General features: G+C 38.8%; 2 protein-coding genes, 1 long non-coding RNA gene and 1 other non-coding gene across 6 annotated transcripts in view; 3 read left to right on the top strand and 1 right to left on the bottom strand.

The window, feature by feature from the left end:
• The window catches only part of LOC117266955 (uncharacterized), a 36232-nt gene extending 33046 nt beyond the window's left edge, over window positions 1–3186 (top strand). The window contains exon 4 of the long non-coding RNA XR_004502528.1: window positions 3105–3186. This is a non-coding gene — a long non-coding RNA (uncharacterized LOC117266955). The remainder of the gene's footprint in view (window positions 1–3104) is intronic.
• Window positions 1–9245, bottom strand: part of bag5 (BCL2 associated athanogene 5) — a 32422-nt gene extending 23177 nt beyond the window's left edge. Inside the window, exon 1 of one of the 3 annotated variants that reach the window (XM_033642403.2) lies at window positions 8759–9245. In XM_033642403.2, the coding sequence (XP_033498294.2) occupies window positions 8759–8814 (56 nt within the window). In that variant the 5' untranslated portion in view covers window positions 8815–9245. Of the gene's footprint in view, window positions 1–3803; window positions 4134–4314; window positions 4423–8758 lie in introns of those variants that run through there. The other 2 variants (XM_033642402.2, XM_033642401.2) reach the window with 2 other exon arrangements.
• coa8 (cytochrome c oxidase assembly factor 8) lies at window positions 6412–14212 on the top strand. Its single transcript, XM_033642405.2, has 5 exons — window positions 6412–6716; window positions 10650–10847; window positions 12418–12481; window positions 13082–13172; window positions 14074–14212. Exons 1-5 carry the CDS (start codon window positions 6564–6566, stop codon window positions 14192–14194), a joined length of 627 nt encoding a protein of 208 aa, XP_033498296.1. The 5' UTR covers window positions 6412–6563; the 3' UTR covers window positions 14195–14212.
• Window positions 12586–12727, top strand: LOC117267669 (small nucleolar RNA SNORA79). Its single transcript, XR_004502597.1, has one exon. It is a non-coding gene; the product is annotated as a small nucleolar RNA SNORA79 (small nucleolar RNA).
• Window positions 14213–14965: the final 753 nt, after the last annotated feature.

The following is a 14965-nucleotide window of genomic DNA, read 5'->3' as shown; positions in this document are numbered from 1 at the left end:
CTGGAAAAAAAAAACATCTGAAGACGTCATGGTGAACTTACAAACTGACCCAGAAAACAATCATCAAATTATTCAATAATGAAAACAGTCAGTAGTTGCAGCCCCTGTTCTCATGATGTGTCACTACCTTGAGGGAAAATCATTCTGCCTTAAGTGTCGAACCCTCCTGTACGTTCACAATGCTCATTAAGCCACAATACAGATCATTCTCTGTTGTTCTAATGAGGAGGGTGTGTCAGAGCGGGCCGTCATTTTGCCTCTTTGTAGTCGTTTTGTCTTTTTGTAGTAATTTTGTGTCATTTTTGTAATTTTGTGTCTTTTTATGATAAGTTTGTCCATTGTCATTTTGTCTCTTTGTAGTTGTTTTGCATCTCTCCGTTGTCATTTTGCATCTCTTTGTCGTTGTTTTGCATCTCTCCATTGTCATTTTGTCTCTTTGTAGTTGTTTTGCATCTCTCCGTTGTCATTTTGCATCTCTTTGTCGTTGTTTTGCATCTGTAGACATTTTGCGTCTTTTTATAGTAGTTTTGCATCTCTTTATAGTCATTTTGCTTTTCCTTGTAGTTGCTTTGCATCTCTGTAGGCATTTTGCATCTTTCTGTAGTTAAATTGTACATATTTTTTGTATCTGCAATTTTGCATCCCTTTGTAGTTGTTGTGCATCCCTTTGTAGTACTTTTGCATCTCTGTTTAGTCATTTTGCATCTCTCTGTAGTTGTTCTGCATCTATTCATGTTTAATTTACATCTATTTATAGTTATTTCACATCTCTTTGTATTTGTTTAGCATCTCTTTATAGTCATTTTACTTTTCCTTGTAGTTGCTTTGCATCTCTGTAGGCATTTTGCATCTTTCTGTAGTTAAATTGTACATATTTTTTGTCATTCTACTACATCTCTGTGTAGTTGTTTTGCGTCTCTTTGTGATTTTGCATCTCTGTGGACATATTGCATCTCTTTGTAGTTGGTTTGCATTTATTTGAAGTTAATTTACATCTATTTTTTATTATTTGCATCTCTTTGCATTTAATTTGCATCTATTTATTATTTTGCATCTTTGTATAGTTCTTTTGCATCTCTGCAGTTGTTTTGTATCTGCAATTTTGCATCCCTTTGTAGTTGTTGTGCATCCCTTTGTAGTACTTTTGCATCTCTGTTTAGTCATTTTGCATCTCTCTGTAGTTGTTCTGCATCTATTCGTGTTTAATTTACATCTATTTATAGTTATTTCACATCTCTTTGTATTTGTTTAGCATCTCTTTATTGTCATTTTGCATCTCTTTAAAGTTGTTTTGCATCCATTTGGAGTTAACTTACATCTTTTTTTCATCATTTGCATCTCTTTGCATTTAATGTGGACCTATCTATAGTTATTTCACATCTCTCTGTAGTCATTTTGCATCTCTGCAGTTGTTTTGTATCGGTCATTTTGCATGCCTTTTGTAGTTGTTTTACATCCCTTTGTAGTCCTTTTGCATCTTTGTTTAGTCATATTGCATCTCTCTGTAGTTGTTCTGCATCTATTTGTAGTTAATTTGCATCTATTCGTGTTTAACTTACATCTATTTATGGCCATTTTGCATCTCTTTGTGGTTGTTTCGCATCTCTTCATTGTCATTTTGCTTAATGTATTTCTTCTGCATCTCTTCCTAGTCATTTTGCATCTCCTTGCAGTTGTTTTGCATCCTTTCATAGTTGTTTTGCGCCTCTTTGTCATTTTGCATCTCCTTGTATTGTTTTTTCTTCTTTCTGTCATCACTTCGCATCTCTGTCATTGTTGTGTGTCACTGTGTCGTTGCTGTGCATCTTTGTTTTGGTGTTCTACATCTCCCTGTCGTCGTGTATCTCTTCAGGTTGCATGTATTTAGAGTGCTGCATTGTGCCTCTTTGTCTTTTGGCAACGTTTTGCTCGTGAACCAGGAGTCTCTGGTGCTGCTGCTGATGGTTGAAGAACTGCAGCTGAACTTCAGTATTTACTTCAGACTGAAGATGAAGAGAGGCTGTCTGACTCTGGTCCAAAGATTCTTGCCACAACAGCTCCACACTGACACTCCGGAGCAGAGATATTATACAGAACACTACAGCACAATGTACAGAACACTACAGGAAACTATCGAAGGAAGCCTGAGATGCAGGTTTCCTAAAGCGGAGATATTTAGCTGCTCTGGTTTAAAATGCTTCACTAATTTAACTGTATTTGAATGGATGTTACTGCAGCCTCAGAGTGCTGGGCAGCTGTGATGTTAAGATCAGGAGCAAAAACATTAATGTTAATAACAGTCCCGTCACATAAAGGCTTTGATCTAGACCCCTCAGGCCCCCTGACCCCTCGGGCCCCTGGGCTTGTGCTTGATCAGTAATCCATTCATGATCACAAAGCAAACGTCCAGTCTTCTGAAATCAGGAACCACCTCCAGCATTAAAATAAATACTTAGGATTAAATAAAAGAGAGACAAAGAAAAAGAGAGTGTTCAATTCTTCACATCAAAGTGAACTTCCTATATCTGCGGGGTGAACGGTAACACACAGGATTAGGATAAGGAACGTATTGTAGTTTTTGCAACAGAACACAGCTCAGGGGAGACGGCTGCAGCACGAGACAGGCTGTCATTATCAGCCGAGGTGCCCTGAGAGCGTGATGTGATTGTTGCCCGTGAACACAAAGCCCCACAATATGATGTTTTGTTGCTCACAGCATCAGTAACAGTTATGGAATAGACGGGATTATGTTATCAAGCCATTCCCTAAAGTACTTATGTAAGAGGGCGAGGGGCTGGGCATTTCCAGAATAGTGGATGGACGCATGCAGCGGGCCAGAGCTTACAAATCTGAGTATTTATTAGGATAATCTCAGCAAAATCCACTCCAGCCTGGCAAACACCTCATCTCTTAATTTGATCCGAGGGAGACGAGGAGAAAAAAAAGGGAAGCTGATGTGACAAAGATAAGAATAGGTTTCTAGTAGGAATCTTCCCTCATATGAGTGGGGGCGTATCTATGTTCCCAGGGTCCTATGTTCCCCAGATCAATATCCTCTTAACATGACACATTAAGGAGACCTTTTAAGGGGTTTTATGTCCTCAGCTGTGTTTTTATTCCCTCAGGTCAAATGTTCAATGTGGGTTTCCCTGGGTCAACATGTTGAAAGCACCCACCTACCTACAGCTCCCAGGCTGAGCTGATGTTATACACCTTGAAATCTACGCCCTCAAATTTGCAGGCAAGACTGTTTTTTTTTTTGTTGTACTTTAGACACTGATATCTGCACAAAAGGACTGCATCTGAAACGTCCACCTCCTTTCGGATTTTAGCAATTTGAACTGCGAAGATAACCCTCACCAATCTGTCACACCGCTGGCTGACATCACACATGCCTTGGACCTTGGGAACATCAGGATGACCCCCCCATGAGTCACCCAGCATGATGGCTAACTGAGCTGGAGGTAACACGCCACTAGCACCCTCCCTCCCACCCCCCTGTGCTTTAAAATCTTCCCCCAAACCCGTTCAAGCACATTCCTGCATGCATGGCTGCATGCACCGGTCCTGCACGGCTTTGCGCATTATGTCACCGTACAAAATCCTATTTGGCACAGCTGGTTGCGAAGGTAACTGTCCTCCTGTGTGTGTGTGTGTGTGTGTGTGTGTGTGTGTGTGTGTGTGTAAGACTGGTAACCAGAACCAGCACACACACACACCACCCATCACCACACCTCCGGATCTCACTAAACACCTCGAAGCATCTCCTGTCAGCTGGATCCTCACACACACACACACACACAAACAGCGTTATTATTTCTCACCTTTTCAAAACTCCGAACACATTCGCGCACATTTTTGCGGATGTCTGTTTCCATCAGCAACAAGCAGGGCGAGTCGTGGAGCAAAGTGGCATCCAGATGGATAAATCCACCCCCCCTCAAAAAGATGAGAGAGATCTCGGTGATGCTCCGGTCAGCTTCAGCACCCAACGACTGACTGACTGACTGACTGCGGTCGGGCTGGTGTCGCCCCTCCCACAGACTACCAGAGGGGTTTCCTCCGCCGACTCTCGCTTTAAAACAACCTACTTTACAAATCCATATATTCCTGAAGCTTGCTGAATATTTAAACAGCCATTTTGGCTCCAATAAAGCAGCGACCGAGCCCTGTTTTCCACGTACAGCGCTCTGTGAATGTCATTGTCTGTGTCGGTGCGTTAAGCTAGCTACCGATGATCACCTGACTGAGCCCCACCTTCACCAAATAACTCCAGCCTTTTGGGGGTCTTAATATAATAATACCACTTAGTCACTTTAATGGTTTCACCCTTACCTGCATAGCCAGCGTACAGCCATCTGAACTGTTGCGGAAAAGTGAGCACCTCCCCTGATTAAAGCTAAACATTAGCCTACCTAGCTACCTTCTAGTAGTTACTTTTCGGCTCAGGCGTACGAACTAACACGGAGTTTATCTTCGCTCATCTGGGGGAGATGAGCGGTGTTTATTTCAATCCACGATTAAAACACATTAATGGGTGTTTAGTTAACGTGTAACAAATTCCCGCATATGTAGAATAAATCACATTAATATGTTGTTTTGCCGATAGTCGACTTTACTATTTTTAACGTAGTGTAAGTTTTGGTTGACCAATGTTGGGTGCGCTACATTTGACGTGTGGCCGTGCCGTTTGTAACATAGCAGCAAAGGCGGGGTATTAGCGTAGTTACATGAGTATTTAATGTATGAAATTCGTAATGCAAGACATAAACTTGTAAACTTGTATTTTCTAACTGTGGTACTTGAGTAAAATATACACTGCAAATTATTTACAGGAAGTTACAACATGCAACTGTAACATTTCACAATAAATTACATTATTATCACTGATATTTAACCAAAGTCAGAATTGTATTGTGAAATTCATGCAGGTAAATATAGTAATTTATAGAAGCATAAATCACAGTAATGTATTGAGTTAAACTATGATATTACAGTGAAATACAGTAATTCTTCTGGAACATATTGCTAAATCACAGTAATCAATTGTACATAAACTGTGTTACAGTTTAATTCAGTAATTTACAGGAACATGCTGTTATATCAGTTATGTAATGGGTTTTAACTGTGAGGTTATAGGTAAATAGTCATTTTAAATTACAGTGTTCAGACATAACTACTGTGAGATCACAGTATACAGCTGTCATTTCACAACAATTTACTGTAAAAATGAACACTAATTTACTGTGACAGTAATATAACTAGTAGCCAGTAATTTACTGTGAATGTACAGTTAAATATTTTATATTTAATACTCAAGTTGACTACAGTTTCACTCTTAATTACTATTTAGCTGAAGTAGTTTGTTTGATTTCAACTAGCTAGATCATTTAATCCTGCATACAAATTAATGCATCGGTAATAAAGTTCATTCAGCTGCACAGAATACTTTTACTTTTCTTAGGATTTTAACTTGCAACACAGTATCTGTGGTATTAATTTGGTAAAATACTGCATGTGACAGATGTTTCCAGATGTTAAAGCACACATTTATTTGACAGCTTTAGATACTTTGTAAGAAGGATGGAAAACGACTAAGTATCTTAAGCATAAATGAGTATAAATATAAGTGTAAGTATAAATAAATAGACAAATAAATGCATACATTTAAACATTTAAATTAAATAAATACAGAAATAAAAGAACAAATAGTTGCTGAGAGGAATTCACAAATAAATAAATGCTGAAATGAATAAAAATAAAATAATGTAAAATAATAAATTAATTAATTAAATAAATGCAATAAATAAATAAATGCTGAAATAAATAAAGAAATGTATCAACTTTTATTTATGCATTTATGTATTTATTTCCATATGTATTTCAGCATTTATTTATTTATTTATTTATTTATTTATTTATTTATTTATCTATGCCCATATTTATTTGGACATCTATTTCCTGATACTTAAGTAACTGTCCAACTCCATATTACAGATTTAATCATAAATTAAAATCAAGTGATACATTATTATGTATTATTATACATTAAGCTACCCAGCAGTATATAAAATAATTAAAATCAGCTCCACCATTATCAGCTGTAGCATTAAAATGATCAACACATTAATGCACCAACAATAATAATCCAGTAATATAATTAATATGATCCTGAAATTGACCATTCTGTATAATGAGTAACTACTTTTCTTACTTTATGTATATTTTGATGCTAATACTTTTGTTCTTTTACATCTTTAATGCAGGAATAATGCTTGTGATAGAGTATTTTTACACTGTGGAATTAATACTTTTACTTAAGTAACAGATCTGAGTGCTTCTTCCACCACTGACGAGCAGAATTGTCGAAACCCCGCCTGACTGCGCCGGTAATATTTTCGAGCACACCTTTTCATTGTGGGAGTCACGTGACCAAACGTCTGGTTACACCCACACACACACAGAAGGACACCGACATGAACTCCTGTGAAGTAAACTGCAGGTTACCGTTAATATCAGGATGCTGTGAGCTGTAACGGTCACTGGGTCTCATTGAAACAACAGTCTAGTGTCAGTTAATTAAAATGGCGTCCAGAACAACAACAGCAGCAGCAGCGGGTCGTTTAACATGGAGGATTCTCAGCCCCTTCACCCTGCACGCTTCACGCAGTGTATCAGCGGTGAATACTCGACAGTGTAGCTCCAAACTGGCAACCCAGCAGGACAAGAAACCAAAGGTTAGTATAGTAAATTATAGTAATTAAGAAAAATACAGAATTTAACCGCGTTCATGTTGAATAATTGGCTTACAGGAAGTGGTACGCATGCGTGAGTGTGTGTTGCCATGACACTGTAACAGGGCTGGTTGTAGTAATTTACTCAGATATTTTACCTGAGTAAAAGTACTAATACCACCATGTAAAATACTCCATCACAAGTTAAAGTCCTGCATTTCAAATCCTACTTGGCGTATGTAAAAGCATACAAGTGTTATCAGTCAAATACACTCAAAGTATCCAAAGTTAAAGTACTCATTATACAGTAATATGTCCCCTGTGAATGACCTATTAAGTATGGTGTCATTAGATCATTAATATAGATGTATTAAAGAGTGACAATCTGCTCAATGTTAAGGTAATTTTAACTACTGTTTATAGTAAGTTAGTCCAGTGGTTCCCAATTGAGGGGTCGGGCCCCTCCAAAGGGTCCCCACATAAATCTGAGAGGTCATGAGATGATTAATCAGAGAGTAACAATAAAAACGTAACGTCAGTAAGAGTTCTGATTTACTGGAAAGCCCTTTTCACATAGAGATCACGTTATAGGGCCACTATGAAATCTCTTATTTATTCCTCCTTTGCATTTTTACACAGAACAACACAACGGGGGGGGTCATGCCGGTATTGTGACAACGACCGTTTCCCCACCGTGATGCATTTCCTCTCCACCTAACCTTGACCCTAAACACCAAGGGGGCACTACGCATTCGCAGGGGGGAGCCACTGTTCGATTGTGGAACACATTTCAACACAACACTGGCGTGGTGGAGGCAAAAGCGTCATGATGGACATGACATAAACATAGCAGTGGCATTAACATGGCAAAAACAATCGTCTACTGTCCCTGTTACATGGCGGCTGTTCTTGTTCTCTGCTCGGAGGATAAGGAGCTCCTGGGCCTCACTGTTTTCCCAACTTGTGACATTCGCAGCCACTGTTTGTCTTTGAGTTAGCCGCTAACTGCTGTCAGCTACTTTTTAAATCTACCACAGTGGCTTGCATTTATAACACGTCGTCAAAACATCACACCCATGCCACATATGATTCTGTCCTGCAGGCTGTCCTGTTTACACAGACATCGCTTCGGCACCTATACTACCTCCGATACCAGCTTATTAGTGAGACATCTTTGTCCACGCATTCCTCCGTTGTACCTCTTATACAGAGCAGCGAGGCGGCATAATGGCAAGAAATTCCCACCCCAGGCAGTGTAAAAGGGGCTTTACTTAAATGAAACGTCTAAGAAGGTTAGAGGGGGCATTTGTCACTTTAATGTTAAATACTCTTTTACCACTGTTTACACCTCTGTGTATATATATTTATACACATTACACATATATATATATTCACTACATTCATGTCTACTGTCCAATTTATTTCACTTTATGTTTTATTTATTCTTTCACTTCCGTATGAATATTCAACTACATACATATCTGTGTCATAGATGTTGTTTTAAGTCACACTGTTTTATGTTTAGATTCTCATTTTGTTTTGCCTTGCTCTTTCTTTTTCTTTTACAAACATGTGTAGAAGGAGACTAAGCTTTAATATTTTCATTACCAAAGACTGCTGCTGTAATTGTTGTGCATGTTAAAAATAAGGAACTTGCACTTGAAATATGGACGAGCTCCATCTACAGCTTTTATTCCAGAGAAACCACAAGCCGAAAATGTTTGGAATTTTAGTTTTATATTCTATAAGCCCATGTTTTATATAATGTAAATGACAATGCCTCTAAAACGTAGTTAGGTGAAAAAAAGTAGCATAAAATGAAAATAGTTACATCACAGCACTGATAACATCTCTACTGTATGTCTACTTCAGAGTTTCAACATATTAACCCTGTAATATAAAAGATGCATGTTTTCCACAGACATTACCAAAGTTATAACTCACAACATTTTGTGTTTTGATTATTTCATTTATGTGACTTCAGCTGACTCTTTTATCTGCGGTGACTGTGACTGAACCAGTGTTCCCAGTACAGTTGTTTCTACCTGTTTTCTGCCCTCTGAGTCCTGGCTCGTCTTCTCCGCCTCGCTGCTCGTCTCATCGTGCAGTCTGGTCTGAAATGATAAGCCGCAGGTTCCTGTTGGTCGGCTGTTTGTTTAAACCACGTGACCTCCTCCTGTTTCTGCGTGTGCGCGATCTCTACTGTGTACTCAGTTTACTCAAATTACTTCAGTAACTTACACCTGAAGAGTGGCGCCCTGCCCTTCAGTCTTAACCTTTTAACATGTGTAGTGAAGGAGTAAATGAAACTGTGAGTATTATAGGATGGTTTGCACTGTTGTTCTATAAATGTGTGGATCTGAAGGAGGGCAGTGATGTTCAGCGCAGCTTTCTCTTGTGGAGAGGAAGCTGCTAAAACAGACTTAAGTCAGCAAAACTATAACCAAATACTGAATAACAAAAATATAACGAAGTCAGTGAAATAATTACAGTGCAAACTAAAATAAATATGCTAAATTTCCTGTAAGCCTTTACCTTAGACCATCACAAGTTGAAAACAAACACCTCCAACTCAGGACCGTTTGGTCTCAGGGGGCCCAAAACTCCTTTTCTGGGACATGTCTCTGGCAAAATGATGTAAATCAAATATTAAGGCACTATGATGGCATAAATAGTCGTACAAGTATGAAATTTGGCAAGGAGTATCCTGACACAAAGGGGGAAGTAGCAAAATAAGATTCTTGGGATTGCTGCCATTTTATTTTGAAATATCACACACAACATCCCCCAAAAAACAAAAAAAATGACTGTCCATTTGACAAATTCTCATCAGAAATAATTATTTTTCTTCACTTTGCGTTTAATATCACTGCTTCACTTGTACACGAAAAAACTTCCCAATTTGATAAGCTTCAATTTCAGCTTCATCTTAAAAATTACATTTGCTATGGTTTGAATGGTCTCCAGCATTTAGAAACTGCTGGATGCTAAGTTGTATGTGTTGGGAAATGTGTATAATTAGCATTGATTAGCATCATCACCAATATAGACTGTGCAGTATTGCAGTGATTCTACTTTTCTTTTAACCTCCAATCATTAATTTAAAAAAGTCAATGCTTTATTAAACTTTCAATTAGTTGATCAAAATAATTAAAATTGTAGTTATTGTACTTTTCAGTGGAAGAATAGTTTTAGACTCCCAGTTTTCCTTTTTTTAATTTTACTTCTAACACACCTGAATCTCCAACCCAACTGCTGGCGGTGCAGTTGCATTATGGGTAATGTTGGCCTCAGGTTGTGACAAGAAAGAAGACGATATCTCTAGTTTGGCTATATCAAATTTGATCCTTTAAAAAACTGTTCATCTTGAGTTTGACAGTGTTGTAGGAGTTCAGTGCTAAATGGGTGGAGTTCTCTTTTAAGTTGCAGATTGTTGGGCTCTCGGGGCCACCGTAGAAAGGTGATGATCTAAAGGTGATGGTTATTTAAAAGAGCCTTGAAAGAAGCCATTCATGTCAAATTGGAAGGACCATTGTTTAACAGAGGAGGTGGCCTACGACACCACTTACCATCCTCCCACTGTGCCGTCATGGGGTCCCTCCCCAGACAAATTCACACCCATTCACAGCTGGAGCCATCTAACCCTAACAACACACGTGATGGCCAGGTGGGTCAACGACTCACGTGAGACTTTGACGACTCTGAAACTCAGACTCTGTAAGGGTTCACACCCACACAGAGTTTAAAGCCTGTGACTCTACACTAGTCCTTAGACCTGAAGAAGCTGCTGAGATGAGAGGTGAAACGTCTTCAAGAAACTCAAGAAGTCCAGTTGCCTACGATATAGCACTTAAGATTACTATGACCTGGATGACTTCTTCACCAACGTTATGTAGGTTGTTTTGGGTGACCTTTTATGTATTTATTTCTCTGTAGAGATCTGCCTTGAGACCAGCACCCAGCACCACACATGACTGGATCGGTCCACCGAACACTCTGTCCAACCTGCGGCCGATCGTCTATCGTGTTGCTGAGAACGAATCAGAGCTTGAGAAACGTCTGAGACACCTGAGGCAGGAGACGGAGGACTGGAACCACGAGTTCTGGACCAAACAGAACATCAGCTTCAGCAAGGTGAGAATGTGTTTTTGATTGATGGCAGAAAAGGTCCAGTGAGTAAGGTTATCGGCAGAAATGGACTACAATATAATACGTATGTTTTCTGTAGTGTATAATCGCCTGAAAATCAGAATTGTTGTGTTTGTGTTACCTTAGAATGAGCTGTTTAGCTTCCATTGAACCGATGGTTGCAGTCTGCAGTCCTCACTGCTAGATACCACTGAATCTGCCACACTGTTCCTTTAAGGCAGCGTGAATACAACGTCGTGTTTCTCAAGAAAATTCCTCTGCTGCATTTGATGTTTGTGGAAAGGCAACTTAGCAAATGTAAATGTTAGTGCAGCAGGACCTCAACAGAGAGTTTGATGGAATATTATCACATCAACAATGTCATCATTATTACTGATTATTACCTTTAATGTCAGTGAATGTTGGTGTCCTGTGCCTGCTCAGCTCTTATGCACAGCATGTATGTTCTTATTTTGTCCAGCAGAGGGCAGCATCGCACAACAAAACACTGGTATGTGGTGTCAGTAGAAAACAGGTGATATCTGCAGTTATGCTTAAAACTTTATGAGAAATTAAATACCTTTAGTTTGATAGTATTTAACAGCGAAGGTATTTAAAAATCATATGGTGTTTTTATTTTATGTGATACTCTTCAAATGTTATACTTTGTGTAATAGAGGAACTGTCTACGTGGCCTGATCAACACCTTAACATTAGATTAGATTTTCTGCGAATGTAGAGACGGTGTCACTCCATCTATTCAAGAATGGGCAAATGGGCTTGTTTAAAAAGCTGAAAAGGTAATTTGCATTAAGCCTTTTAAACCTGGATCAACATCCATCTTGTGCGGCATTCAAATGCTGTTCAAAGAATTTAAACCAACCAGAAATTAGATTGATTTCAATATTAGAAAAAGGCAATTAGCAGCATTAGAAAAGTGTTATTAGAAAATTATTTTTGAAAAATAAATAAAGGAAAATGTTAAGTTCTAATAATAATAATACAATATAATAAAATAGTAATAAAAAATGATGTGACAGTAAATAAATGTAGATATCATTTAGTCCAATTTTAGCAATTTGATTAATTTTAATTTTCTTTGTTGCTTATTATCAGATAACTTTTTCTTTTGGCTTTTATTTTTTTATTTAATTTTTAATTTTTTACTTCGTCATTTTTACCTTTTCTGTTTTGGCTTATTTTTGGACAATTTCTTAGTTACTTAAGTTACTTCTTGTAATGTTTTAACATGTTGCTAAATTTCCGCTCATTTCTTAAGTGTCCCATCGTCTTCTTTCCATGTTTTTTTGTTGTTGTTGTTTTTTGGGTTAAATGAAGCCAGTCTGCTCAGGTTTCAAAGGGTTAATAAAGGCTGTCTGAATATGTTCAGTGCTTTCACAGCCACCGAGAGAAGAGACAGAAAAATCAATTTCTGATTTAAGTGTCCTAACTCCTTTACATCAACTCTTGTTTTGTTTTTTATTTGTTGTTTGTGTTATGGATCAATCTTTTTGTTTGTGTCTTGTAAAATATAAAGTAAGATAAACACGAAGCCATATGTTTATTATCTCTGCAGGAGAAAGAGGCTTTCATCATTTCACAGCTGAAGGCAAAAGGCTTGACTTTACGTGATGAGGAAGGTGAGAACATGCTGATTTTCTACATGTATGAAAGTGGAAACACTGTAAATTCACTCACTCTCTGTGAGACACTTTTATCTCAGACGTAGATCTGATGGTTCAGGTGACGTCGGTTCCTCCTCCTGTGTGCAGTCAATCAGGAGGATTTTACGACGTCACAGAGAAATTCGGGTCTTTTTCACCCAGGAAGCTTCAGGCTGCAGCCGGCGATCAAAAAGCTTCCTGGTTTTGCGAGACCCAACAAAAAAACTGATGATTTTAGAACTGCTGGCTCCAAATGTTTTTAATTTGTCTTGAAAATTTATATTTTACCTCCTCTCCTCCTTTCTTCTCCCCTTACTTCATCCTTCTGTCTCGTTTCCTCCCTCCTCACCTCCTTTCCTCTCTCCTGTCTCCTCACCTTCCTCCTCATATCCCACTGTCTCCTCTCCTTTCTACTCAGCTCATTCCCTCCCTCCTTCTATCTCCTATCCTCTCCTTCCTCACCTCCTCCTCATCCTTTGATTAAAATGTGTTTTTGTACCATCTGGTGATGTAAACATTATCAGTGTCTTAATGAGAGTATAATGTCGTCCTCTGTGTCTCCTCTCCCCTCGTCAGGACGTCGGCGGTCCCTGAACAGTGAAGAAATGGCGGTGTTTTACAAAAGCTTCCTGGACACAAACAGAATACGACATGCAAATTATAACAAGTGAGTTTGTTTTGCAGCTGGGAGTCTCCCACAGTGCCGCTGGCTCGGTGGGTGGGTATTTCTCCCTCAGCGGGAGCTGCGGCTGTGCACCAACAGTTATATACTGTACCTCGTGTATAGAGAATAGCAAACATGGCAGGCTTTGAAGAGCTTTCTGTGAATTAGAATTGCAAAGTGGCTGACTAGTTTCAAGGCTCTCAGTAAAGAGGGATGTTTGCAGCCCACACACATCACCTCCACAGCTGCTCTTAGTTTTATTGTTCTGTGCGTGGGATTCAAACTTTACTTCTGATTTACGTCCGTGTTGTTCCTGATATTGTCTCAGATTAGAGTGAATCAAAGAAATAACATTTCTACCCTGAGGTGTTGTTGCTCTCTTGGCTCAGTCTATCTAAGATCATTAGAAATAGAGGCTCCAGCAAAACAAACTTATATTTAACTTTGCTGTGCAGTGAAATATCAGTGTATCTACATGTATTCCTTCTCTTTGTAATTTTGTTCATGCTAATGGTTAGCTGCTGTAGCATCATGAATTATGTAGCCATTAGAACATTCAGTCATTTTCTGTGACTGCATATCCTGTTAGGGGTCGCAGGGGGCTGGAGCCTATCCAGGGCTGACACATAGAGACAGACAACCATTCACACTCACATTCACACCTACAGACAGTTTAGAGTCACCAATTAACCTGCATGTCTTTGGACTGTGGGAGGAAGCTGAAGCACCTGGAGGAAACCTACACTGACACGGGGAGAACATGGAAACTCCAGAAGGGCTCCCCCACCCCAATAATCCTTGTTAAACTGTATTTTTTTTCTCATTTCAAAAGTCAGACTGTACGATTGGTTTTAACTCAAACACTCGTCCTCTAAATCTCATATCCCCTCCTTCTTGTGTCCAGGGAATGGTACCGGCGTAACTTCACCATCACCTTGCTCATGGCCCAAGTCACCCTGAAGAACATGTGGAGGACTGTTACTGAAAAACACAGCAAAACAAACAGCACTCCTGATAAAAAATAAAGTTCTGACCCAACCTTCTATCTTTGTTTTTACTTCTGTTATTTAACTACTTCTCGTATCTTGTCGCTTTGTCTGTCTCATTGTTGTCTTCTATTTCTGATGTGTGGTTGCTTCGATCGATCGCTCTCAGGGACCGAATTATTTTCAGCGTTCACTTGGAGACAGACAAAATGCTGATTTGATTTATTCAGTTCTTTCTTATAATTACATTTTAAAAGTGTTCTAGAGGAGCTTCCCGTCAGCAGCAGGGCGTTCACTAGAAACATCAAATAAAGAAATCTATTAAGTGTATTTACACCTGCCTGCACTTCACTATAAACCCACATTTTACTTATTATTAGATGTCTTATTTTCTATCAGCTACTCTGCATTTACTTGAAGCACAGAATCACTGATTAATCTTAGATTTCAGGTCTGAGGTGTTGCTGTATGTTGGATCACAACATTATCAGCTAAACCTCAGTAATAACCCAAAAACTGGTCAGAGGGTACGTGTGAACTTTACCTTAAGATGTGTCACATGGAGAGAAAGAGTATGTAACATCAATTAGAACTGTTGCAGCTGTTTGTACTGTTGTGTGCAGAAATGTGAGGTTTTGTAAAACTACAGAGTTTTAACTGAATATTGGATGATAATAACTAGTGTGGAAATAAGTACATTTACCTAAGTGCCTTATTTTTATACAATTTTGTACTTCATTCTTCTGCTCCACTGCATTACAGAGGGATATATTGAACTTTTCACTACCCTACACTTCTTTTATCTGATGC

This window comes from Epinephelus lanceolatus, chromosome 15 (genome assembly GCF_041903045.1).
Source record: "Epinephelus lanceolatus isolate andai-2023 chromosome 15, ASM4190304v1, whole genome shotgun sequence".
NCBI classification, from domain to species: domain Eukaryota; kingdom Metazoa; phylum Chordata; class Actinopteri; order Perciformes; family Serranidae; genus Epinephelus; species Epinephelus lanceolatus.
Note: the sequence above shows the minus strand (reverse complement) of the source record. Positions and strands in the feature narration are given on the sequence as shown.